Below are 25,925 nucleotides of genomic sequence, written 5' to 3' on the forward strand. Positions count from 1 at the left end.
GAATAGGAAAAATTGGAAGTATAAAAGGACGAAAAAGACTTAATTTGGCACCGATGCGGGGAGGTTTAAACAGGAAGTCCGCCTTCCGCTTTTGTAAATAGATCAAAGCAAAGAGACTACAAGCTAAAGTTTTGGAAATCCGACTGGAAAGGATTAATTTCCTAACACAAAAAGTATCAACCCCCCCTAGGAAGCAGGGGAAGGAGGGGGGAGTTTTGGACTATATATACCTGCAAGAGAGAGGGAAAGAAGTTAAAATCCACCGCTCAAAACTTGGGAACGGGCTGCCAATAGACAAAGACTGTTGTGCTTTGAACTGCGTATTAACTGTGAATAGACGACTTGCTGACAGCTAGCTCAGCAAGAGAGATACATTGTGGTTAGTTGTCCTCTTCTGCTCTTAAAAAGGAGGGAAAGTAACTGGAAAGTAACAAAAAATTGGAAGTGTTTATTTTTTTTATTTGAGTTTAAAAGGTGTCATTTTGGACTATTGCAACTGTTTCCACCTAGAGGAAGTTTCTGAAATCGATACTAGGGGAATTTTCCACTTGCAAAGAGAAACTGTGTAGCTGGGATTGACCTTGGCTCTTCTATTGTTTAAGTGTTATGGCACATGGGAAAGAAAAAGTAGACTCGTCATTCCCAGACAAAACAACAAGGTCTGGGAAGATTTGGCAGTGAAGACCATCAGCCGTTGGTCTCCCTACCCCATCTGCGACTGTACCAACACAATCTAAGCCTAGTGGAATGCCATCAGAAGATGTTTTAGCGATTGCACTGGCCAAGATTAATGAATCTTTGGAGCAACTTAATAAGAGGGTCGAAGAGACAAATAAGACGGTTGAAGAGACAAAGATGACAGTGGACGAGGCAAAAGTGAAGGTAGACGCAGCAACCACTAAAATTGACTTAAATACAGAAAGCTTAAATAGCTTGGGACAAAAGGTGAACACTAATACAGAATCTATTCAGAAATTGTTGCAGGAATCTACTTTGATCCAACAGACTGCAGATGAAGCTAAGGAAAAAGCTGCTGCTGTGGAATTTAAGATAACACAATTGGAAACAGAGAAAGTCCCAGATCTACAGAGGCAAATTGAGGACCATAAATTGACACTTTCTATGATTGAACTTAAGGAAAAACAGACGAATTTAAGGATTAGAGCTGTACCTGAATTAGAGAAGGGCAGTTTGATAGAATTTCTGACACAGGAATTTGCAGAGTTCTGGAAGTTGGATTTGAAACAAGAAGAATTCAAAATCGTGAGGGCCTTCAGACTTGGAAGAGGAGGAAACAAGAATAAAATAAGGGACTGTCTGATTACTCTCCGATCTAAAGAAGAGAGAGATAAAATTTTGGGTCTGCACTTTCAGAATTCTTTGACAATTCTGCAGTCAAGAGTGGAAATCTTTAAAGATATACCGAAACATCTGTAATGGTTATAAGGGGTTACTTGTGCGTAAGTTGCCGTCACTTTTGGCTAGATTGCCTGGCTAACCATGCTTTTGGCTGAAAGCCCTCACTCCATGGCAGTTCAGTCGCTTGCAGAATCCGTCAGTGGGCGTTTCTTGAACCTCTTCCAGCATAAGAGCTGTTTGACGCCAAGTCTCCGCCTATCTCCCTGCGTGGGACTCTTCTGCGCAAGGAAGGAGTGGGCAGAGGCGTGCCCGTGCTCTCTCCACTGGTCTCAGATGAAGGGTCCCGGAGACCTCTCTCTGAATCCTCCATCTCTCTCTTTTGGATCTTAGGTCCAACTTTGGAGATTTGGTTGCCCTGTTGAGAAGGAACAAAATCATCTTCAGGTGGGAATTTCCCCAAGGCCTATTCTTTAGCTTTAAAGGAAGAAAGATAAAGATAAGATCAGTGGAGGAAAAAGATAAGTTTTTGGGAAACCATGGAGAAGATCTGCAGAAAGAACTTGGAAAAGAGCCAAGAGTTTTGGACAGAAGTTCACCAAAAAGAGGGAAATCAACACCACTGACAGAAATAGATAAAGTACTAAGTGCTGTTGGAGGAGAAGCAGAGTAACTACATCATGGCACTGCAAGTATTAAGCTGGAATGTGAATGGACTCAACTCCCCGGAAAAAAGGCGAGAGTCTTTCATTTATTAAAAAAAGAACAATTGGATTTGATTTGTCTACAAGAAACACATGTGATAAGGCTACACAGGAAGATATTGAGCAATAAAAGATTGGGACATGAATTTATTTCATCAGACAAAGTTAAGAAAAGAGGAGTAGTACTTTATGCAAAATGAAATTGATGAATCAGGAAATAGAATGGAAGATCAAACAGATGAGACAGAAGACATTTGAATCGGCAAATAAATGTGGGAAACTGCTGGCTTGGCAAATGAAAAAAAGACAAAAACTTAATACTATTACTAATTTGGAAGTGGAGGGAAAGAATATACAGAATCCAGTGGAGATCAGGAAGTGCTTTCAGAGGTATTTAAACATCTATATACACAGGAGACTCAGAAAGAAATGGACATTGATCAATTTTTGAAAATAAATGGATTACAAAAAATCTCTCAAGAAAATAAGCTAATGTTGAATTATAAAATAACAGAACAGGAGGTAGAAGGAGCCATTCAGAACATGCAATTGGGCAAATCCCCAGGGCTGGATGGTTTCACTTCAAGATATTATAGATCCTTGAAAGAATGGCTAGTACAGCCTTTAAAGGAAGTTTGCAATGAAATACTGGAAGGGAAAAAAGGCACCAGAGTCGTGGAAGGAAGCTTATATTACACTTATACCGAAAACAGAGTCTGAGAAGACACAGCTTAAGAACTACCGCCCCATATCTTTGCTCAATGTGGATTACAAATTTTTTGCTGATATTATGGCTAAAAGACTAAAAAAGGTACTAGTAGAAGAAATCCATAAAGATCAAGTGGGCTTTCTCCCGGGGAGACACTTGTCTGACAATACGAGGAATATAATTAACATTTTAGAAAAATTACAAGTGAATATTAACACCAAAGCAGTTTTGATATTTGTGGACGCGGAGAAAGCCTTTGACAATATTTCTTGGAGTTTCATGAAGAAAAATTTACAGGGAATGGGGGTAGGTCAAGGTTTTGAAAATGGTATAGGTGCAATCTATTCAGAACAAAAAGCTAAATTAATTGTAAACAATGTAGTCACAGAGGAGTTTAAGATTGAGAAAGGAACACAACAAGGTTGCCCAATCTCTCCATTGCTTTTTATATCGGTCCTGGAGGTTCTGCTTAATATGATTAGAAAGGACCAATTGATTAAAGGTATACAAGTCAGAGCTAAACAGTACAAATTGAAAGCATTTGCTGATGATTTGGTATTGACACTACAGGAGCCAGAATCTAGTACCAAAAGAGTATTGGAATTGATTCAAGAATTTGGTCATGTTAATAATAATAATAATAATAATAATAATAATAATAATAATAATAATAATTTATTATTTATACCCCGCCCATCTGGCTGGGCCTCCCCAGCCACTCCGGGCGGCTTCCATAAAAACCAAAAATACAGTAAAATATCACACGTTAAAAACTTCCCTGAACAGGGCTGCCTTAAGGTGTCTTCTGAATGTCAGGTAGTTGTTTATCGCTTTGACATCTGCTGGAAGGGCGTTCCACAGGGCGGGGGCCACTACCGAGAAGGCCCTCTGCCTGGTTCCCTGTAGCTTTGCTTCTCGCAATGAGGGAACCGCCAGAAGGCCCTCGGCGCTGGACCTCAGCGTCCGGGCAGAATGATGGGGGTGGAGACGCTCCTTCAGGTATACTGGACCGAGGCCGTTTAGGGCTTTAAAGGTCAGCACCAACACTTTGAATTGTGCTTGGAAACATACTGGGAGCCAATGTAGGTCTTTCAAGACCGGTGTTATATGGTCTCGGCGGCCGCTCCCAGTCACCAGTCTAGCTGCCGCATTCTGGATTAGTTGTAGTTTCCGAGTCACCTTCAAAGGTAGCCCCACGTAGAGTGCATTGTAGTAGTCCAAGCGGGAGATAACCAGAGCATGCACCACTCTGGCGAGGCAGTCCGCAGGCAGATAGGGTCTCAGCCTGCGTACCAGATGGAGCTGGTACACAGCTGCCCTGGACACGGATTTAACCTGTGCCTCCATGGACAGCTGGGAGTCCAAAATGACTCCCAGGCTGCGCACCTGGTCCTCCAGGGGCACAGTTACCCCATTCAGGACCAGGGAATCCTCCACACCTGCCCGCCTCCTGTCCCCCAAAAACAGTACTTCTGTCTTGTCAGGATTCAACCTCAATCTGTTAGCCGCCATCCATCCTCCAACCGCCTCCAGACACTCACACAGGACCTTCACCGCCCTCACTGGTTCTGATTTAAAAGAGAGGTAGAGCTGGACATCATCCGCATACTGATGAACACCCAGCCCAAACCTCCTGATGATCTCTCCCAGCGGCTGCATGTAAATGTTGAAAAGCATGGGGGAGAGGACAGAACCCTGAGGCACCCCACAAGTGAGAGCCCAGGGGTCTGAACACTCATCCCCCACCACCACTTTCTGAACACGGCCCAGGAGGAAGGAGCGGAACCACTGTATGACAGTGCCCCCAGCTCCCAGCCCCTCAAGACGGTCCAGAAGGATGTTATGGTCGATGGTATCAAATGCCGCTGAGAGATCCAGCAGAACTAGGAAACAGCTCTCACCTTTGTCCCTAGCCCGCCGGAGATCATCAACCAGTGCGACCAAGGCAGTTTCAGTCCCATGATGAGGCCTGAATCCCGACTGGAAGGGATCCAAATGGTCCGCTTCTTCCAGGCGTGCCTGGAGTTGTTCGGCAACCACTCGCATGATTTAAGTTGAATAAGTTGAAAACTAAGGTTTTAGAGAAAAATCTAACAGTGATTGAGAGAGAGAAGTTTCAGAAGGAGACAGGATTAACATTGGTTAAGAAAGTGAAATACTTAGGGGTTAACATGACTGCTAAGAATGTGAATTTATTTAAAGATAATTATGAAAAATGTTGGACGGAAGTGAAAAAGGATCTAGAAATATGGACAAATTTGAAGTTATCATTGCTAGGCCGAATTGCTGCGATAAAAATGAATGTATTGCCAAGGATGGTGTTTTTGTTTCAAACACTGCAAATTTTGGACAAAATGGATTGTTTCAAGAAGTGGCAGAAAGATATCTCTAGATTTGTCTGGCAGGGCAAGAAATTTAAGATACTAACTGATGCTAAAGAAAGAGGTGGATTTGCCCTGCCAGACCTTAAGCTTTATTATGAATCAGCCGCATTTTGTTGGCTGAGAGAATGGCTGCTTCTTGAAAACATAGACATTTTGGACCTAGAAGGTTTTAATAATGTATTTGGGTGGCATGCATATCTGTGGTATGACAAGGTCAAAGCACATAAAGCGTTTAAAAACCATATTGTCAGGAAAGCACTGTTTAATGTCTGGATAAGATATAAGGATTTGCTTGAAAACAAAACTCCAAGGTGGTTGTCACCAATGGAAGCAAAGGCTCAGAAAAAGCTCAATATGGAGGCCAATTGGCCGAAATATTGGGAAATTTTGGAACAAGAAGGGGACAGATTAAAACTGCAGAGTTTTGAAAAACTAAAAAACAAAGTACGAGACTGGCTTCATTATTACCAAATAATGGAGGCTTACAATTTGGATAAGAAAATTGGCTTTCTGGTGGAAAAATCAAAATTGGAAACAGAACTGTTAGATCCTAAAACTAAGAATTTGTCAAGAATGTATAACTTGCTGTTGAAATGGAATACTCAGGATGAAATGGTGAAATCTGCTATGATTAAATGGGCACAAGATGTTGGACATAACATTATGATGGCTGCCTGGGAACAGTTATGGACCACAGGCATGAAATTCACAGCATGTAATGCCCTAAGAGAAAACTTAATGAAAATGATTTACAGGTGGTACATGACACCAGTCAAGCTTGCAAAAATTTATCATTTGCCCGATAATAAATGTTGGAAATGTAAAGAGACTGAGGGTACATTTTTTCACCTTTGGTGGACATGCCCAAGGATTAAGACTTTCTGGGAGATGATCTATAATGAAATGAAAAGGTATTTAAGTATACCTTTCAGAAGAAACCAGAGGCCTTTCTCCTGGGCATGGTTGGCCAATTGGTATCAAAGAAGGATAGAACTTTCTTTATGTATGCCACAACAGCAGCAAGAATACTCATTGCAAAATATTGGAAGACACAAGGTCTACCCACCCGGGAAGAATGGCAGATGAAGGTGATGGACTATATGGAACTGGCAGAAATGACTGGCAGAATCCGAGACCAAGGAGAAGAGTTGGTGGAAGAAGATTGGAAGAAATTTAAAGTTTATCTACAGAAACATTGTAAAATTAAGGAATGTTAGAAGGATGTTGGAATGAAGTTATGTGGTTTTAGCAGAAATGATATAAAGGTCTAAGTAAAAATGGATTGTTAATTGGTGAAAGAAGAGAATGTAAAATTATAGTATATTAAGATAAATTATTAGGATAAAAACAAAGATGGAAAGGATTTGCTGAAATATCTAATTGTTTTTGTTTTTTTTTTAAATAATATTTATTAGAAATTTCCAATTATAACAATATAAAAAACAAAACATCCCAATTTAAAATCTTATTTTCCATAACACCTTTCCAGGACTTCCCCTCACCTCCCCCTCTTGTATTCCAATTCTTACAAATAAATTCAGCAAATTCTTATCCCAAATTTTAAACTTATTGTCATTAACCCAATTTAAAAATATTTTCCCATCTCCTAAAATCGACCTGTTCCCTTCCACGCGTTCTCCTCTTTAATATACATAATAGATTAAAATATAATAAAATATAATATAATTTTACACCCTTTGGATTCCAAATTTCCCTCCCCCTTTTTCCCGGTTGCGTTCCCAATATTCATCAACATCTGATGTCTTCCTGGAGCTCCCACATTTATTTAAGCCATAGTCCTTTACCGGTCATCTTTAATTTTAGATGTCCAATCTTGGAAGGAGTCTATCTCAAAAAGGCCCATTTTTTCCATCCAGATTTTTATATACTTGGGAGTAAAAACTCCAATTTTATTTCTTTATACTTTTTCAAATCTGGATGTCCCAAATGTTCCCACTTCCAACTTTGTCGAATTCTTGTTGTTCTTGTTGTTCTTGTTGATCTCTCTCCTTCTTTCCCCCCCCCCCTTTTCTTTTCCTGTTTTCCTGCACAAATGTTCTAATTCCAAAGACTTCTGAATTCCTCTGCAAAGGCTCTGTTATTCAGGAACAAAACATGATACCAAGTCCCTTCCATTCTTCAATAGATAAGTCTATTGTCTGCTTTAGTATGTAAACCTCTGTAGCCAAAATAGTGTTCCATTTCTGCAGTTTCCCAGGAGATAAAAAGTTCTGCTCAAATTCAATGCCAACAACTTGTAATATCCCTCAGCTCCTCTAGGTGGATTGCAATAACTCAGTTCCCTTCCAGATCACGTCCACCAGTCAAAGTAACTTGTTATTCCTTGTTTTAAACATTTTAAATCCAAATTGTAACAAATGTAACCGGCAAAGTCCTCGTAACAAAGTTCTCATTTTTGTTCTTCTGCTTTGACAGCTCTTTGACAGCTGTCAAAACCTCTCCTTATCTTCTCCCGGCGCTCTAACAAAGACGCTCCCAGGTTCTGGGGGGGGTTACTTTTTGATTCAATTCCACATTCTCCTCCAGCTCAGTCTTATAATATTCCATCGCGAAATTTAATAACTTTATCAAAATAGGGTTGCGCTCGATCTTAGATGTTAAGTCCTTTGCTTTAGCTCCTCTACAACAGGGGGGGGGCTGACTTCCTTTTTACGCCTCCCCCGCTCGTTCCGAATTTTTTATAAATTTATCGCCTTTTTTGATCCGAAGTTCCAATTACTCACGGGTTGTGCTTTCAGTCCGAATTTCCAATGGAAGAAGTCAGCGCTCTCCGTCGAATGGCATGCGGCTTCGCTCGGCAGGGGAAGCGGAGGACTCAAAGCACCACCACCCCTCTGTCACCCGTTCCGTAGCCTTTAAAAAGGCTCCTTCGCGGGTCGGGGGGGCTTAAAAGGTGCCAGCCGAGTCACCATGTCCATGGGTTTCAGCGCCCATGGTTTTTAAGGGTCCCCGCGTCGCCGGCGCGGTAGGACCCAGCCCCTGCCGAGCAGCCTCCCTCCGGAGCTCGGAGGGAGTCCGCCATTCGGCGATGGTGCCAACCCGGAAGTCTGAAATATCTAATTGAACTAGAATACAAAAAAGGGAGGTGTGAGGAAGTCAAGGAAATAAGTAAAGGAAAGAAAGTTATTGTCAGAGCTGCCCGAGGTCCCAGCTCACAAAGGACCAATGCCAGTTCGTTGTTATATACAAAAGTCTTTATTGAAGTTCAGTTTCGATTTCAAAGCCGCGGCGCGCAGCTCTACGTCTCAAACTCTAGACCGCTGAAGCTCCGTCTGAATCTCCTTCCCCCCGACACCAGTTTAAGACTCTAGCCTTGCTCCACCTCTTCCTTTGCTCTTTTCTCCTCTGGGCCCGCCTGTCCGCTGGGGTCTCGCGCTTTCTAGACTCTTCTGACGCTGAGTCCCCTGAGTCTTCCCCCTCCCTCCGGCGGGCTTTAGGACCTGGTTTCCAATCCGGGTTTCCTGCTGTTCCGCGCGCCTGTACATTCGAACTTGGCGCGCGCGCCCAGCCGGCAACCTTCCTCCTGACCGTTACACTGCTCCTGTCACTGCTTCCCCCTTCGGAGAGGCTAGCTGGACCTGACTTCCCCTCCGTTCCCTCACTCTGCGATAGAGGCGTGACCAGCCCTGATTCATCTTCTCTCCCTGCTGGAGGAGAAGCTGGCCCTGATACATGGGACTCTTTCCCCAAACTACGCTCTGGTGGAGGAGCTGGTCCTGATCTCCCGCTGCTGCTTTGGGAGTCCCCGCTGGCCCCTTGCTTCTGGTGTGTCCCCCCTGGGACCCCCCTTGCACTGGCCATCGGCGCCCCCCTCTGGGAATCTTCTGATTCGCTGGAGAAGCTCATGGAATCTCTCGGGCCACTTTCATACTCCCCTACGCTGCCCTCCGATTCTTCCCCTTCGCTCTCCATTTCCTCTCTCCCCTGTGCCTCTGCTCCTGAGCCCCTGACAGTTATTGTGGTAGTGTAATGGTTAGGAGAAAGGTCACTGGGTTGGCGCGAGAAGCAAGTTCAAATGTACAGGAGCGCGGGACAGCAGAGAGTGAGGATCGGGAACCGGGTCCTAAAGCACGCCGGAGGCAGGGGGAGGAGCTAAGCGACTCAGCGTCGGAAGAGTCCAGAAAGGGCAATGCCCCAGCGGGCAGGAGGACCCAGAGGAGAAGAGAGCAGCGCAGGAGGTGGAGCAGGGCTAGGATCTTAAACTGGTGTGGAAGGGGCGGAGACTCAGACGGGACTTCGCCGATCTAGAGTCTAGACGTAGGGCTGCACGCCCTGGCTTTGAAATGGAAATTAAACTTCAATAAAGACTTTTGTACATAACATCAGCCTGGCGTTGGTCCTCTGTGAGCTGGGACCTAGAGGCAGCTCTGACAGTTATGTAAAGGTTTGATTTGTTTTTTTTTATTGTCTGTTTTTTTTGTTTTTTGTTTAAATTGATATTTGTTTATCTTTTTTTTCTAACCTTTAAAATCTTAATAAAAATCCATTAAAAAATAAATAAATAAAATCCAAACTCTTCTTCTTCTTCTTCTGAAAGCATGCCAGACGGTTTTCTCTTGCTGGGCTCTGTGGGACAAGGGCTGACTGTGCATCTCTCTCTCTCCACTTCTTAGGTATCCCAGGATTTCCCCCTTCTTGGACAGCTGGTGGCGCTCTTGTCCCTTCACCTCGCAGACAACGTGAAGGAGATTGGCCTGCAGTCAGCAGAGGCCTTGTACCATCTCCATTACATCATGATAGCCAAAATGGGTGAGGGGGATGCTGGGAAATGGCTTGTTTCTTGTAAGCCGCAGGGTGGGAGATCTGTAGCCCTCCAGAGGCTGCTCCAACTCCCATCATCCCTGAGTGTTGCCCATGCTGGCTGCTGCTGGGGTTTTGTCAGGGAGTTCAGGAGGGCCAGAATTGTGCTAGCACTGGCCTAACGCCAACACCCCCTTGGCCAGAGATGAGAGGGCAGTCTTGGGGGAGGAATTCACTGCTGATGTTCATCAGAAAAGCCTTCTGGACCTGACCAGTGGCCCAGCCCAGTCCAGCATCCTGTTCCCACAGGGGTTGATCAGATGCTTGTGGGAATCCAGCAAGCAGAATTCAAGCTCTTTCTACTCCTGTACTTTGCTGCCTCTGACCATGGAGGCAGAGCATAGCCATCCTGGCTAATAGCCATGGGTAGCCTTCTCTTCCATGAATTTGCCTCATCTTCTTTGAAAGCCATCTTGGTCCATGGCCATCAGTGCCTCCTGTGGCAGGGAGTTCCAGAGTTTAGCTGTGCATTGCAAGAAGAAGGACCATCCTGAAACTTCAGTTTCATTGGAGGTCCAGTTGTTCTCATGTTATGAGGGCAAGAGAGAAAGCTTTCTCTCTCCACTTTCTCCAAGCCATACATTGTGTCTCCTCTTCCTCGCCGTTTTTCTAAACGGAACCGCCCCCCAAATGCTGCAACCAGCATTTGCTCCACAAGCACCCCAGTCCTTTTGGTTGCCCCCTTCTGAACCTTTTTTCCAATTCCGAATTATAATTTTTGAGGTGAAACCAATAATTGTTTTTGTTGGTCCCAGCGGGAAAACTGGAGGTTTTGAGCAGGGAGCACTAATGCTGGGTTCTTTTGCATGCATATTCCAAAACCCGACCCTGCTTAGGTAAGGAACTGGAGAAGAGGAGGAATAAAAATAAGAAAGGCAACATGGTCAGATGGGTCCGAGAAGACTTCTTCATCCCTGGGCCCTCTCTCTTCCACTACAACATCGCAAAAGTGGCCAAGGTAGGGGTGGCCTTTTGTACTCTTTATTGCTAAGACCGCAGCCACTCCCAGCTAGCAAAGATTTGCTCACTCGGGCCAACGGGGCCCTGCCCCACCAACTTCAGCCTGCCCTCAGGCAGCCCACGCCTTCTAGGGATGAGGGAGAGATTCAGAGCAGTTCACACTGGAAGCCAAAGCTATCAGATCAAGGCTTTCAGAAACAACAGGAGAACTGAAACACAACCCGCCTTTGAAATTCACATGTCCTTGAATTTCGCAATGCCAAACAGTGTGTAAAAAAATCCATGCGTGAGCTATTAGTGTAAATAACATTCAGAAATGCATTGTATTAGAATAAATTGCTCAAAGACAAGTGCCCGGTAGCCTAAACTGCATGCAGAATTCTACTTATTGAAATTCTACCAGGTGCTGGGAGACCTAGGGTTCAGATCCCCACTCACGAGTCAGTCACAGTCTCTCAGTCTAACCTACCTCATGAGACTAAAACGGGGAGGAGAGAGAACCATGCATTGCCACCTTGGGCTCCTCAGGGCGGAAAAAGAATAGGAAAAGTTGACTCATTCGATGCATCTTTCACAAGGCACTGCCAAGCCAATGGACTATGCCAACCTTGTGGTGGGTGTTTTTGTTGTATATTAAGAACTAAACACACAGCCGGCAGGTTCCCACCCAGTCTGTTAGGCATTGGTTATATAACGGATAGCCACTATTATTCACCCTCTCTGTTCCTGGAGGGATTTTTTTTTTCAAATTTTCTAGTCTGATTTTAGATTGAACCTCTTCATGTTCCAATGTCATAACCAATTTAAGATGTGGATCGAAAATAGCAAGGCGTCACCTGACTTTTAGTTTGGTTTGTTGTAAAATCTTTCAGCTACTTAAATAAACACATAAATAGAATCACCAAATTGTAGAGTTGGAAGGGACGTGGGGGTCACTTAGTTCAACCCTCTCAAGGCAGAGTGGAGATGTCTTTCACTTGGTTTGTGAAGGCACCCTTGGACTACTGAAACGTGGTCAGAGTGTGGAGCAGAAGAAAACTCCCTCTTCTTTCTTCTTTGTGCCAGGCTTTTGGGGAGCACCTCACGCCCAGCCAGATCAACGAAGTTGTGTTGAAGGCGATTGACAACCTGACAGTGGAAGACAGAGCCGTCTCTCAGGCTGCAGGAAAGCTCCTGAGGTCCTTCCTTGAGGAATGCGGCATGGAAATGGAGGACGTAAGGCTCAAAACGGAGGCAGGGGGAGCAGGTTTCCTCTAAATCAAACATTCTCTTCGGACTTAGAATTAGCTTGTTTCTGGGAAGTAAGAAGGCATTGTGTGGGAAGTAAGAAGAGCCAGTGTGGTGTAGTGGTTAAGAGCGGTAGACTCGTAATCTGGGGAACCGGGTTCCTCCACATGCAGCTGCTGGGTGACCTTGGGCCAGTTACACTTCTTTGAAGTCTCTCAGCCCCACTCACCTCGCAGAGTGTTTGTTGTGGGGGAGTTACAGATAGGTAGCCGTGTTGGTCTGCCATAGTCAAAACAAAAAATTCCTTCCAGTAGCACCTTAAAGACCAACTAAGTTAGTTCTAGGTATGAGCTTTCGTGTGCATGCACACTTCTTCAAATACACTGAAACAGAAGTCACCAGACCCTTTTATATAGTGAGAAGGTGGGGAGGGGTATTACTCAGAAGGGTGGTGGGAATGGGTGATTGGCAGATAGCTGTGATGAGCCTGTTGACGACTCTTAACGACTGCAATAGGTCTTACAGGAAAAAGCAAGGGGTGAGAAGGTGAAAAATGGCTTTGTCATGTATAATGAGATAAGAATCCAATGTCTTTGTTCAGACCAGGTCTCTCCATGGTTTTAAGTTTGGTAATAAGTTGCAATTCAGCAGCTTCTCTTTCCAGTCTCTTTCCTGCTTTTTCCTGTAAGACCTATTGCAGTCGTTAAGAGTCGTCAACAAGAAGAGAACCCAAAATGAAAAAAAGGATAAAATCTTGGAAAAAATAAAGGAAGGAGAGAAGAAGCTGAGAGCAAAACCAAAATCACAGGAGATCCTGAAAGAGATAAAGTTATATCAAGTACAATATATGAAATTGATGAACCAGGAAATAGAATGGAAGATTACAAAATTTTTGCAGATATTTTGGCTAAAAGATTAAAAAGGGTGTTAGTAGAAGAAATTCATAAAGACCAAGCGGGCTTTCTCCCGGGCAGACATTTGTCTGATAATACGAGGAATATAATTTATATTCTAGAAAAATTACAAGTGAATATCAATACTAAGGCAGTTTTGATTTTTGTGGATGCAGAGAAGGCCTTTGACAACATTTCTTGGAGTTTTATGAAGAAGAATCTACAGGGGATGGGGGTAGGTCAAGGTTTTGAAAATGGTATAGGTGCAATTTATTCAGAACAAAAGGCAAAATTAATTGTGAACAATGCAGTGACAGAAGAGTTTAAGATTGAGAAAGGAACACGACAAGGTTGCCCAATCTCTCCATTGCTTTTTATATCGGTCCTGGAGGTTTTGTTAAATATGATCAGAAAGGACCAATTGGTTAAAGGCATACAAGTGGGTGCTAAACAGTACAAACTGAAAGCATTTGCTGACGATTTAGTATTGACTTTGCAGGAGCCAGAATCTAGTACCAAAAGGGTACTGGAATTGATTCAAAACAAAGATCACCACAGCCAATCACAAACAAACAACCACACCCTAGGCCAACCCCAACCTCTCTCACCACCAAAGGAACACAAGTGAACGGCAGAGAACCGGCACGAGTAACGCTGACACCAAACCCTACATACATTAAGCAAAATAGAAACAGGTTCACCACACTTTCTCATCCTGGTCTTCTATTATCTTCTTCCAGCTGCCTATGGTTGTGAAGGAGATTTACAACCGTCTCCACCAGATCCCCGACACCCGCACTAAGGAAGTGACACTTTCGGCTATTGTCAGCCTAGCCACCAAGCGCATGCAGCCGGTCGTAGACAGCCTGTTGGACTGTTCGATGGAGAGTGATGAGTAAGTTTTTGTGATGTGAAAATGGGGAGGGGTAGATTTAAGGGGTTTCTTAATTTATATTTATTTATATTGAATTTCGTACTTGCAAAAAATTGTGCTCCGAGTTGTGGTTTCTTTCTTTGCTAATGTATGTGCAATATAAAGAAAATATCAAAGGCCTGACTTTTTTTAAGAAAAGGAAAAGGGAAAAATTCTGTTTTGAAAAATTGCAGAAGTGCCACGGTGATCTGGAAGGCCTTGGTCGCTGATCAGTATTCCAGCGTCAAGCTGCTGAGACCTCTCCTGAAAAGGCTGCAGGATGAAGACCCCAAAGCGGAAGTCACTTCCAGGCGACGCAGCACTTCTCAAATGCCAATGGCGGTACGAAACCACTCAGTTTCTCTCTCCTGGATTGTTTTGAATGGGAGCTGGATGGGGCTGGGGGCTTCTTGCTGGGAGGGGGGTGCATCTTAATAAGTGGTCCATCCTGTGAGCACCTGCTTTGTATGCAGAAGGGCCCCAGCATCTCCATGTCGGGGAGTTCCTTGCCTGAAACCCTGGACAGCCACTGCTAGTCAGTGTAGACAACACTGAGGGAAATGGACCGGGGCTCTGAGTCGCGTCTGAGTCTGAGATCTTGATCTGACGATGACCTCTGCTGAATGCCGTTCTCCTGTCCTTGTCCCTCCAGGCTACCAACGCTCTGTGTCATATCCTGTCGTTCCCTGAGGCTGCAGGTATCCTGAAGAGCATGTTCCACCACCTGCTGTTTGCACTTAGCACTCAGATCTGTTTTGTCCATGAGGCGAGAAGAAGAGGTTCGAGGGCGGCAAGTCTAATCCCGGAGCCCTCTTCGCATCTCGATCCACTGATGTAAGGGACCTGCTAATGCATTTGGGGGGGCCCTCCCTTCTCTCTCTGACCCATAGTGGTGATGGCTCAGCTCGCCCCCAAGAGATAGGCTTCATTTGGACATGGAGGTTCTGCTTAGGTTAGATAGCTAGGAGACCCAGGCTTCCCCAACCCCTGTGCTCTTCAGTCACTTTGGACCACAACTCCCACCAGCCCCAGCCAGCACAACGGGGCTGAAGATGGGAGTTATTGTAGCCCAAAACATCTGAAGGACACTAGGATGGGAGAGGATGTTGGAGACTCTCCCGCACGATGGGCTGATTTGGGTGTGGTGGGACTCACGTGTCATGAAACCTTAAGTCTCCATCACAGCCGAAAGGTTGCCGCTTGTGCTGGAAACATGGGGGAGGCTGCAGGGGGTGATGGTTGGGGTTGGACTGCAAGATGTCAAGGACCTAAAACTCCCCAGATGAACCTACCCAGACCTTGCGCTCATCATCGGAAGCCCCTCTTCACATGCCTCCTCCACACAAGAAGGGGCCTTTTCTGTGGTGGCTCCCCATTAGTGGGTTGCTCTCCCCAGGGAGGCTTGCCTGGTGCCTTTAGATGCCAGGCAAAAATGGTCCTCTTCAATCAGGCCATTGGCTGATTAACCTCCTATGCCCTTTCAACTGTGTTTGTTAGAGGGAGAGGAGTTATTGGTTTGCTTTGGTTCTTGTTTTTATTCTGTATTTTGTGCTTTTTAACTTGCATTTTTATGTTGTGAACTGCCCGGAGATCTACGGGTGAAGGGCAGTATACAAATTTTTAAAATATAATATTCTTAATTCCTTCACTTGACTCAGGACCGCTGTGCAGGCCCTGAAACAACTGATTGGGCGTGTTGAATACCTTGACGAATTTGAGGTTTTGGGGTTGCAAAGCTGCTGGGATATGCTGTCAAGTCCAGAAAGCTTTTTCAAAGGCATTCGTCTTCTGGCAAGGTAAGAAGGTGAAAAGGACTGGCAGGTGAGGCATGAAGAGCAAGGCCTGCTTTCTGGGGAAATGGGGATAAACTTCTTATTTATTTCAGAAAATGTACCATATTGTTCACTCTATAAGACACACTTTCCCCCTCCTAAAAAGTAAGGGGAAATGTGTGTGCATCTTAGGGAGCGAATGCAGGCGGGAGGCTCTGCTCAGCGTTCAAGTAACTTGGTGGTGGTTGTTGTTGTGCAGGAACGCTGGGTGGTTCTTCCTGCCAGCTTCAGACTTGTGAATTCTTTGTCTCTTACTCTTATGTTTCAGGACTTTGTTCACCTCCTCAACAGAACAGTATAATAGGATTGCCCGATTGGCACGGAAATATATGTGCTGTCCGAACAACAAGAAGAAAGCCATTGGCATGGTGTTTTACTTGGAGGTAGGAACTGGAAACAGGGAATGCCTGTTCTAATGTTTCTAATGGTTTCTTTATTCCTCACAATTTAACTGTCAAATGTTCTTTAGTATTTACACATTTTTTATTTAATTGTACAACTTCAACTGCATTCACTGCTATCATGTCTAATATATATGGACAGTGTTTTTTTGATAGAAGATGAATGTATACATAATAAAAGATGCACTTACAGTGGCTTTGCTCCAACTTAGGGGATGTCCGACTCTGATACAGACACTTCCGTGACCTAGCGCGCAAGTTACTGCAGGCAGCAATCATACAGGTATTCCGTTAATGGATGAGCAAGTCTTCACCTTTGGAAGGCTAAGATTTTTCTTAAAATTACATTTTTATATGTACTATTGGAAACACCTTAAAGCTGGTATAAGTTCATATGTATTTATTTTTGCCTGCTTTAAAGATTGATTTTTGTATGTCTGCTCGTTTATTATATATCTTTTTTTCTCTTTGTTCCGCTATGTATCGGGGTGGGGAGACATAATAACAACAACAACAACAACAACAACAATTCTTTGCTCATCCAAATAAGCTTTTTTCATATATTTATTGAGGCCACTAAGTCTTTGAACTGAAGAGATTTCTCCAGTTTCAAGCGTCATCTCATGCTCTTTATGAGCCAAGTCCAAACCCTCCTGCAGTTCAGACCCAGCTTAGGATGTGTTTGGTTCAGCATGATTCCAACCAGCTCATACTCTTTCCTTCCCTTTCCAACCAAAATGTACCTGACTGTGAGAGCAGAGGTGAGTTAGATTGGGAGGGCCATGCCCAGCCCTAGAGGTTGGAAGGCGGGGTCCAGGCCCACCAGAAACCAGCAGAGAACTCCATAGTTCCAAATGGAAGCATCAGCCTAGCTTCTGCTGCAGCCACGTTAGGATGAGAAGGGGCAGGAGGGGTCATGCGTGGTGGGTGCTTCTTGCTGGAGACCATTGATTTGAAGTGAGCTGCTTTGGGGGCCAACCTGAATCAATCCCAAAATAACCCGTTCAAGAGGTGCTTTTTAGAAACTGAGCTCACACTAAAACTGTAAAACCATGAAAATATATGCTTATGAAATACATGAAATTTGTTGTCTGATAAGGGGGGGGGGGGCAGCAGCTCTATACCTTCCATGGGTCACAACAAGCCTGGGGGTCAAAACAAAGCACCACCATCTCAGGTGAATATCAGGATTAAGTCCATTGCTCAACTTTATCTGGTGTCACTTAGGCTCTGCCAGTGAGACCACTTGTGCTGCTGCCGCTGCCCTGTCTGGCTGTCAAAGCCTCGACGACCTGCGCTGCTGTTGCAGCACATTCTGACGGTCAAAGCCTCGATGACCTGCGCTGCTGCCGCTGCCCTGTCTGGCTGTCAAAGCCTCGACGACCTGCACTGCTGCCTCTTCCTTTTCTGGCTGTCAAAGCCTCGAAGATCTGTGCTGCTACCGCAGCCCCTTCTGGCTGTCAAAGCCTCGAAGATCTGCGCTGCTGCCTCTGCCTCTTCTGGCTGTCAAAGCCTCGACGACCTGCACTGCTGCCTCTTCCTTTTCTGGCTGTCAAAGACTCGACGACCTACGCTGTAGCCGCTGCCCCTTCTGGCTGTCAAAGCCTCAACGATCTGCGCTGCTGCCTCTTCCTTTTCTGGCTGTCAAAGCCTCGATGACCTGCACTGCTGCCTCCGCCTCTTCTGGCTGTCAAAGCCTTGACGACCTGCGCTGCTGACGCTTCTGTCTGTAAAAGCCTCGATGACCTGCTGCCACTGCCCCTGCTAGCTGTCAAAGCCTCGACGACTGGTGCTGCTGCCTCTGCCTCTTCTGGCTGTCAAAGCCTCGACAACCTGCACTGCTGCCTCCACCGCTTCTGGCTGTCAAAGCCTTGACGACCTGCGCTGCTGACACTGATGCTTCTGGCTGTCAAGGCCTCGACGACCTACACTGCTGCCGGTGCCCCTTCTGGCTGTCAAAGCCTCGATGACCTGTGCTGCTGCCTCTGTCGCTTCTGGCTGCCAAAGCCTCAACGATAATCGCTGCTGCCTCTGCCTCCTCTGCCTGTCAAAGCCTTGACAACCTGCGCTGCTGACGCTTCTGGCTGTCAAAGCCTCGATGATCTGCGCTGCTGCCTCTGCCTCTTCTGGCTGTCAAAGCCTCGACAATCTGTGCTGCTGCCTCCGCCTCTTCTGGCTGTCAAAGCCTCGACGACCTGCACTGCTGCCTCTTCCTTTTCTGGCTGTCAAAGCCTCGACGACCTGCGCTGCTGCCTCTTCCTTTTCTTGTTGTCAAAGCCTCAATGACCTGCGCTGCTGCCGCAGCCCCTTCTGGCTGTCAAAGCCTCGATGACCAGCACTGCTTACTCTGCCTTTTCTGGCTGTCAAAGCCTCGATGACCTGCACTGCTGCCTGCGCCTCCTCTGGCTGTCAAAGCCTTGACAACCTGCGCTGCAGCCCCTTCTGGCTGTCAAAGCCTCAACGATCTGCGCTGCTGCCTCTGCCTCTTCTGGCTGTCAAAGTCTCAACGATCTGTGCTGCTGCCTCCGCCTCTTGTGGCTGTCAAAGCCTCGACGACCTGCACTGCTGCCTCTTCCTTTTCTGGCTGTCAAAGTCTCGACAACCTGCTCTGCTGCCGCTGCCCCTTCTGGCTGTCAAAGCCTCAACGATCTGCGCTGCTGCCTCTGCCTCTTCTGGCTGTCAAAGTCTTGATGAGCTGCACTGCTGCCTCCGCCTCTTCTGGCTGTCAAAGCCTCGATGACCTGTGCTGGTGCTGCTGCCCCTTCTGGCTGTCAAAGACTCGACAACCTGTGCTGCTGCTGCTGCCCATTCTGGGTGTCAAAGCCTCAGCGACCTACTCTGCTGCCGCAGCCCCTTCTGGATGTCAAAGCCTCAATTACCTTTGCTGCTACCTCTGCCTGTTCTGGCTGTCAAAGCCTTGACGACCTGCGCTGCTGACACTGATGCTTCTGGCTGTCAAGGCCTCGACAACCTGCGCTGCTGCCGCTGCCCCTTCTGGATGTCAAAGCCTTGACGACCTGTGCTGCTGCCTCTGTCGCTTCTGGCTGTCAAAGCCTCAACGATCATCGCTGCTGCCTCTGCCTCTTCTGGCTCTCAAAGCCTCGTCGACCTGCACTGCTGCCTCTTCCTTTTCTGGCTGTCAAAGCCTCAACGATCTGCGCTGCTGCCACAGACCCTCCTGGCTGTCAAAGCCTCAACGATGTGCGCTGCTGCGACTGCCCCTTTTGGCTGTCAAATCCTTGACGACCTGTGCTGCTGCCGCTGCCCCTTCTGGCTGTCAAAGCCCAAACGATCTACGCTGCTGCCTCTGCCTCTTCTGGCTGTCAAAGCCTGATGACCTGCGCTGCTACCTCTGCTGCTTCTGGCTGTCAAAGCCTCGACGATCTGCGCTGCTGCCTCTGCCTCTTCTGGCTGTCAAAGCCTACACAATCTGTGCCGCTGCCCCTTCTGGCTGTCAAAGCCTCGACGACCTGCTGCCGCTGCCGCTTCTGGCTGTCAAAGCCTCGACGATCTGCGCTGCTACCTCTGCTGCTTCTGGCTCTCAAAGCCTCGACGATCTGCGCTGCTGCCTCTGCCTCTTCTGGCTGTCAAAGCCTAGACAATCTGTGCTGCTGCCTCTGCCTCTTCTGGCTGTCAAAGCCTCAAGGTCCTGCACTGCTGCCTCTTCCTTTTATGGCTGTCAAAGCCTCGACGACCTGTGCTGCTGCCTCTTCCTTTTCTTGTTGTCAAAGCCTCGATGACCTGCGCTGCTGCCGCAGCCCCTTCTGGCTGTCAAAGCCTCAACGATCTGCGCTGCTGCCACAGCCTCTTCTGGCTGCCAAAGCCTCAACGATATGCGCTGCTATCTCTTCCTCTTCTGGCTGTCAAAGCCTCGACGACCTGCACTGCTGCCGCAGCCCCTTCTGGCTGTCAAAGCCTCGACAACCTGTGCTGCCGCCTCTGCCCCTTCTGGCTGTCAAAGCCTTGACAACCTGTGCTGCTGCCTCTGCTTCTTCTGGAAGTCAGAGACTCGATGACCTTTGCTGCTGCCGCTGCCCCGTCTGGCTGTCAAAGCCTCAACGACCTGCTCTGCTGCCGCAGCCCCTTCTGGCTGTCAAAGCCTCAATGATCTTTGCTGCTGCCTCTGCCTCTTCTGGCTGTCAAAGCCTTGACGACCTGTGCTGCTGACACTGATGCTTCTGGCTGTCAGGGCCTCGACGACCTGCGCTGCTGCCGCTGCCCCTTCTGGCTGTCAAAGCCTCAACGACCTGTGCTGCTGCCTCTGTCGCTTCTGGCTGTCAAAGCCTCAACGATCATCGCTGCTGCCTCTGCCTCTTCTGGCTGTCAAAGCCTCGATGACCTGCACTGCTGCCTCTGCCTCTTCTGGCTATCAAAGCCTCGATGACCTGCACTGCTGCCTCTGCCTCCTCTGGCTGTCAAAGCCTTGACAACCTGCGCTGCTGCCGCTTCTGGCTGTCAAAGCCTCGATGATCTGTGCTGCTGCCTCTGCCTCTTCTGGCTGTCAAAGCCTCGACAATCTGCTGCCTCCGCCTCTTCTGGCTGTCAAAGCCTCGACGACCTGCACTGCTGCCTCTTACTTTTCTGGCTGTCAAAGCCTCGACGACCTGCGCTGCTGCCTCTTCCTTTTCTTGTTGTCAAAGCCTCAATGACCTGCGCTGCTGCCGCAGCCCCTTCTGGCTGTCAAAGCCTCAACGATCTGCGCTGTTGCCACAGCCTCTTCTGGCTGTCAAAGTCTCAACGATATGCGCTGCTACCTCTGCCTCTTCTGGCTGTCAAAGCCTCGACGACCTGTGCTGCTGCCTCTTCCTTTTCTGGCTGTCAAAGTCTCGACAACCTGCTCTGCTGCCGCTGCCCCTTCTGGCTCTCAAAGCCTCAACGATCTGCGCTGCTGCCTCTGCCTCTTCTGGCTGTCAAAGTCTCGATGAGCTGCACTGCTGCCTCCGCCTCTTCTGGCTGTCAAAGCCTCGATGACCTGTGCTGCTGCTGCCCCTTCTGGCTGTCAAAGACTCGACAACCTGTGCTGCTGCTGCTGCCAATTCTGGGTGTCAAAGCCTCAGCGACCGGCGCTGCTGCCTCCACCTCTTCTGGCTGTCAAAGCCTCGACGACCTGCACTGCTTCCGCAGCCCCTTCTTGTTGTCAAAGCCTCGACAACCTGTGCTGCCGCCTCTGCCCCGTCTGGCTGTCAAAGCCTCAACGACCTGCTCTGCTGCCGCAGCCCCTTCTGGATGTCAAAGCCTCAATGACCTTTGCTGCTGCCTCTGCCTGTTCTGGCTGTCAAAGCCTTGACGACCTGCGCTGCTGACACTGATGCTTCTGGCTGTCAGGGCCTCGACAACCTGCGCTGCTGCCGCTGCCCCTTCTGGCTGTCAAAGCCTCGACGACCTGTGCTGCTGCCTCTGTCGCTTCTGGCTGTCAAAGCCTCAACGATCATCGCTGCTGCCTCTGCCTCTTCTGGCTGTCAAAGCCTCGACGACCTGCACTGCTGCCTCTTCCTTTTCTGGCTGTCAAAGCCTCAACGATCTGCGCTGCTGCCACAGACCCTCCTGGCTGTCAAAGCCTCAACGATGTGCGCTGCTGCGACTGCCCCTTTTGGCTGTCAAATCCTTGACGACCTGTGCTGCTGCCGCTGCCCCTTCTGGCTGTCAAAGCCCAAACGATCTACGCTGCTGCCTCTGCCTCTTCTGGCTGTCAAAGCCTCGATGACCTGCGCTGCTACCTCTGCTGCTTCTGGCTGTCAAAGCCTCGACGATCTGCGCTGCTGCCTCTGCCTCTTCTGGCTGTCAAAGCCTACACAATCTGTGCCGCTGCCCCTTCTGGCTGTCAAAGCCTCGATGACCTGCTGCCGCTGCCCCTTCTGGCTGTCAAAGCCTCGACGATCTGCGCTGCTACCTCTGCTGCTTCTGGCTCTCAAAGCCTCGACGATCTGCGCTGCTGCCTCTGCCTCTTCTGGCTGTCAAAGCCTAGACAATCTGTGCTGCTGCCTCTGCCTCTTCTGGCTGTCAAAGCCTCAAGGTCCTGCACTGCTGCCTCTTCCTTTTCTGGCTGTCAAAGCCTCGACGACCTGTGCTGCTGCCTCTTCCTTTTCTTGTTGTCAAAGCCTCGATGACCTACGCTGCTGCCGCAGCCCCTTCTGGCTGTCAAAGCCTCAACGATCTGCGCTGCTGCCACAGCCTCTTCTGGCTGCCAAAGCCTCAACGATATGCGCTGCTGTCTCTGCCTCTTCTGGCTGTCAAAGCCTCAACGACCTGCTGTGCTGCCGCAGCCCCTTCTGGCTGTCAAAGCCTTGAGGACCTGCGCTGCTGACACTGATGCTTCTGGCTTTCAAGGCCTCGACGACCTGTGCTGCTGCCTCTGTCGCTTCTGGCTGTCAAAGCCTCAACGACCTGCGCTGCTGCCGCTGCCCCTTCTAGCTGTCATAGCCTCAACGATATGCGCTGCTACCTCTGCTCTCCTGGCTGTCAAATCCTTGACGACCTGTGCTGCTGCCGCTGCCCCTTCTGGCTGTCAAAGCCTCGATGATCTGCGCTGCTGCCTCTGCCTCTTCTGGCTGTCAAAGCCTCGATGACCTGCACTGCTGCCTCTGCCTCTTCTGGCTGTCGAAGCCTTGAGAAACTGCGCTGCTGACGCTTCTGGCTGTCAAAGCCTTGACGACCTGCTGCCGCAGCCCCTTCTGGCTGTCAAAGCCTCAACGATCTGCGCTGCTGCCACAGCCTCTTCTGGCTGTCAAAGGCTCAACGATATGCGCTGCTGTCTCTGCCTCTTCTGGCTGTCAAAGCCTCAACGACCTGCGCTGCTGCCGCTGCCCCTTCTGGCTGTCAAAGCCTGAACGACCTGCGCTGCTGCCTCTTCCTGTTCTGGCTGTCAAAGCCTCAACGACCTGCGCTGCTGCCACAGCCTCTTCTGGCTGTCAAAGCCTCAAGGTCCTGCACTGCTGCCTCTGCCTCTTCTGGCTGTCAAAGCCTCAACGATATGCGCTGCTGTCTCTGCCTCTTCTGGCTGTCAAAGCCTCGACGTCCTGCACTGCTGCCGCTGCCCCTTCTGGCTGTCAATGCCTCAATGACCTGTGCTGCTGCCGCAGCCCCGTCTGGCTGTCAAAGCCTCAATGACCTGTGCTGTTGCTGCAGGCCCTTCTGGCGGTCAAAGCGTCGATGACCTGCGCTGCTGCCTCTGCCTCTTGTGGCTGTCAAAGCCTCGACAACCTGTGCTGCTGCCTCTGCCTCTTCTGGCTGTCAAAGCCTTAATGAACTGTGCTGCTGCCGTGGCCCCTTCTGGCTGTCAAAGCCTCAATGACCTGCGCTGCTGCCTCTGCCTCTTCTGGCTGTCAAAGCCTCAATGACCTGCGCTGTTGCTGCAGGCCCTTCTGGTTGTCAAAGCCTCGATGACCTGCGCTGCTGCCTCTGCCTTTTCTGACTGTCAAAGCCTTGAGGACCTGTTCTACTGCCTCTGCCTCTTCTGGCTGTCAAAGCCACAACGACCTGCGCTGCTGCCTCTGCCTCTTCTGGTTGTCAAAGACTCGACGACCTGCACTGCTGCCTCTGCCTCTTCTGGCTGTCAAAGCCTCGACAACCTGTGCTGCTGCCTCTTCCTTTTCTGGCTGTAATGGCCTTGATGACCTGCGCTGCTGTCGCAGCCCCTTCTAGCTGTCAAAGCCTCAACGATCTGCACTGCCGCTGCTGTCAAAGCCTCAAGGTCCTGCACTGCTGCCTCTGCCTCTTCTGGCTGTCAAAGCCTCAACGATATGCGCTGCTGTCTCTGCCTCTTCTGGCTGTCAAAGCCTCGACGTCCTGCACTGCTGCCGCTGCCCCTTCTGGCTGTCAATGCCTCAATGACCTATGCTGCTGCCGCAGCCCCGTCTGGCTGTCAAAGCCTCAATGACCTGTGCTGTTGCTGCAGGCCCTTCTGGCGGTCAAAGCGTCGATGACCTGCGCTGCTGCCTCTGCCTCTTGTGGCTGTCAAAGCCTCGACAACCTGTGCTGCTGCCTCTGCCTCTTCTGGCTGTCAAAGCCTTAATGAACTGTGCTGCTGCCGTGGCCCCTTCTGGCTGTCAAAGCCTCAATGACCTGCGCTGCTGCCTCTGCCTCTTCTGGCTGTCAAAGCCTCAATGACCTGCGCTGTTGCTGCAGGCCCTTCTGGCGGTCAAAGCCTCGATGACCTGCGCTGCTGCCTCTGCCTTTTCTGACTGTCAAAGCCTTGAGGACCTGTTCTACTGCCTCTGCCTCTTCTGGCTGTCAAAGCCACAACGACCTGCGCTGCTGCCTCTGCCTCTTCTGGTTGTCAAAGACTCGACGACCTGCACTGCTGCCTCTGCCTCTTCTGGCTGTCAAAGCCTCGACAACCTGTGCTGCTGCCTCTTCCTTTTCTGGCTGTAATGGCCTTGATGACCTGCGCTGCTGTCGCAGCCCCTTCTAGCTGTCAAAGCCTCAACGATCTGCACTGCCGCTGCTGCCCCTTCTGGCTGTCAAGCCTCGACGATATGCGCTGCTGCCTCTGCCTCTTCTGGCTGTCAAAGCCTCGATGTCCTGCACTCCTTCCGCTGCCCCTTGTGGCTGTTAAAGCCTCATCGATATGCGCTGCTGCCTCTGCCTCTTCTGGCTGTCAAAGCCTTAATGAACTGTGCTGCTGCCTATGCCTCTTCTGGCTGTCAAAGGGTTGACGACCTGTGCTGCTGCCGCTGCCCCTTCTGGCTGTCAAAGCCTCGACGGCCTGCACTGCTGCCGCTGCCCCTTCTGGCTGTCAAAGCCTCAATGACCTGCGCTGCTGCCGCAGCCCCTTCTGACTGGGAATCTGGAGACCCATTAAAAATCACAGGCGGGTGAAGCCTGTGAACATGGGATTCGGCGGGCACCCTTTGCACCTCCCCTACCCGCGGGGAAACCCGGTTTCAGGTATCCGGAGCGACGTGGGGTGAGCAGCACGGTGCTTCGAATCGACTGCTTCTTCCATGGAGCGAAGCTGCTATGCTGTTGCCGGAGAGCGCTGACTTTTTTCTTGTGGACAATTTGACTTTAAAGCAACTACCCATGAGTAGAGCTGAAGCAGGAGAATTGAATTTTTAAACGTCTAATTTGGTATCGAAACGGGGAGGTTCAACACAGGAAGTCCGCCTTCCCCTTTTGTAACTAGACTGAAGCAACGAGGCTGCAAGCTGAAGTCTTCGAAAGCCTATCGTAAAGGACTAAATTTCCATTGGTAAAAAACATTAAACCCCCTTTGGAGGCCGGAGAAGGGGGGAGGGAGTTTTGGACAGAGCATGTCTGCAGGAGAGAGCGAAGAGAGTTAAAATACCACTGCTCCGACCCTGGAAACGGGCTGGTAGCAGGACTGACGTTCATTGACAGTGATTAGAACGTTCATTGACAGCTAGCTAAATAAGAGAAATACATTGTTTCCACTGTCTCCGTCTGCTCTTAAAAAGGAGTAAAAGTAACTGAAAATTGAAACTAACTTCATTGTTTGAACTGTGTTTAAAAGGGGACATTACGGATTAATATAAATAGAAACTGTTTCCCCCTAGAGGAAGCTTTTGAAACTGTTACAAGTGCTGGGCTGGGGGAATTTCCAGCTGCAAGATAAAAAACTGTGTGACTCTGGGACTGACCTTGAATCTTTTAAGTGTTATGGCAAATGGAAAGGAAAAAACAGACCAGTCAATTCCTGAAAAAACATTAAGGTCTGGGAAGACTTTGCAGCAACCCAGGAGAGCCTCAACATCAGGCCCCCCTGC

General features: G+C 48.6%; 1 protein-coding gene across 1 annotated transcript in view; it reads right to left on the bottom strand.

Annotated features, from left to right (window-relative positions):
• LOC309345379 (maestro heat-like repeat-containing protein family member 7) overlaps positions 1-9,901 on the bottom strand; it is a gene marked incomplete at its 5' end in the record, with an annotated part of 18,528 nt that extends 8,627 nt beyond the window's left edge. Inside the window, one exon of the mRNA XM_081868393.1 lies at positions 9,893-9,901. Coding sequence (XP_081724519.1) covers positions 9,893-9,901 — 9 coding nt within the window. The remainder of the gene's footprint in view (positions 1-9,892) is intronic.
• Between the last annotated feature and the right edge of the window lie 16,024 nt (positions 9,902-25,925).

This window comes from Podarcis erhardii (assembly GCF_964252035.2).
Source record: "Podarcis erhardii genome assembly, chromosome: 7".
In the NCBI taxonomy this organism is placed as follows: Eukaryota; Metazoa; Chordata; class Lepidosauria; order Squamata; family Lacertidae; genus Podarcis; species Podarcis erhardii.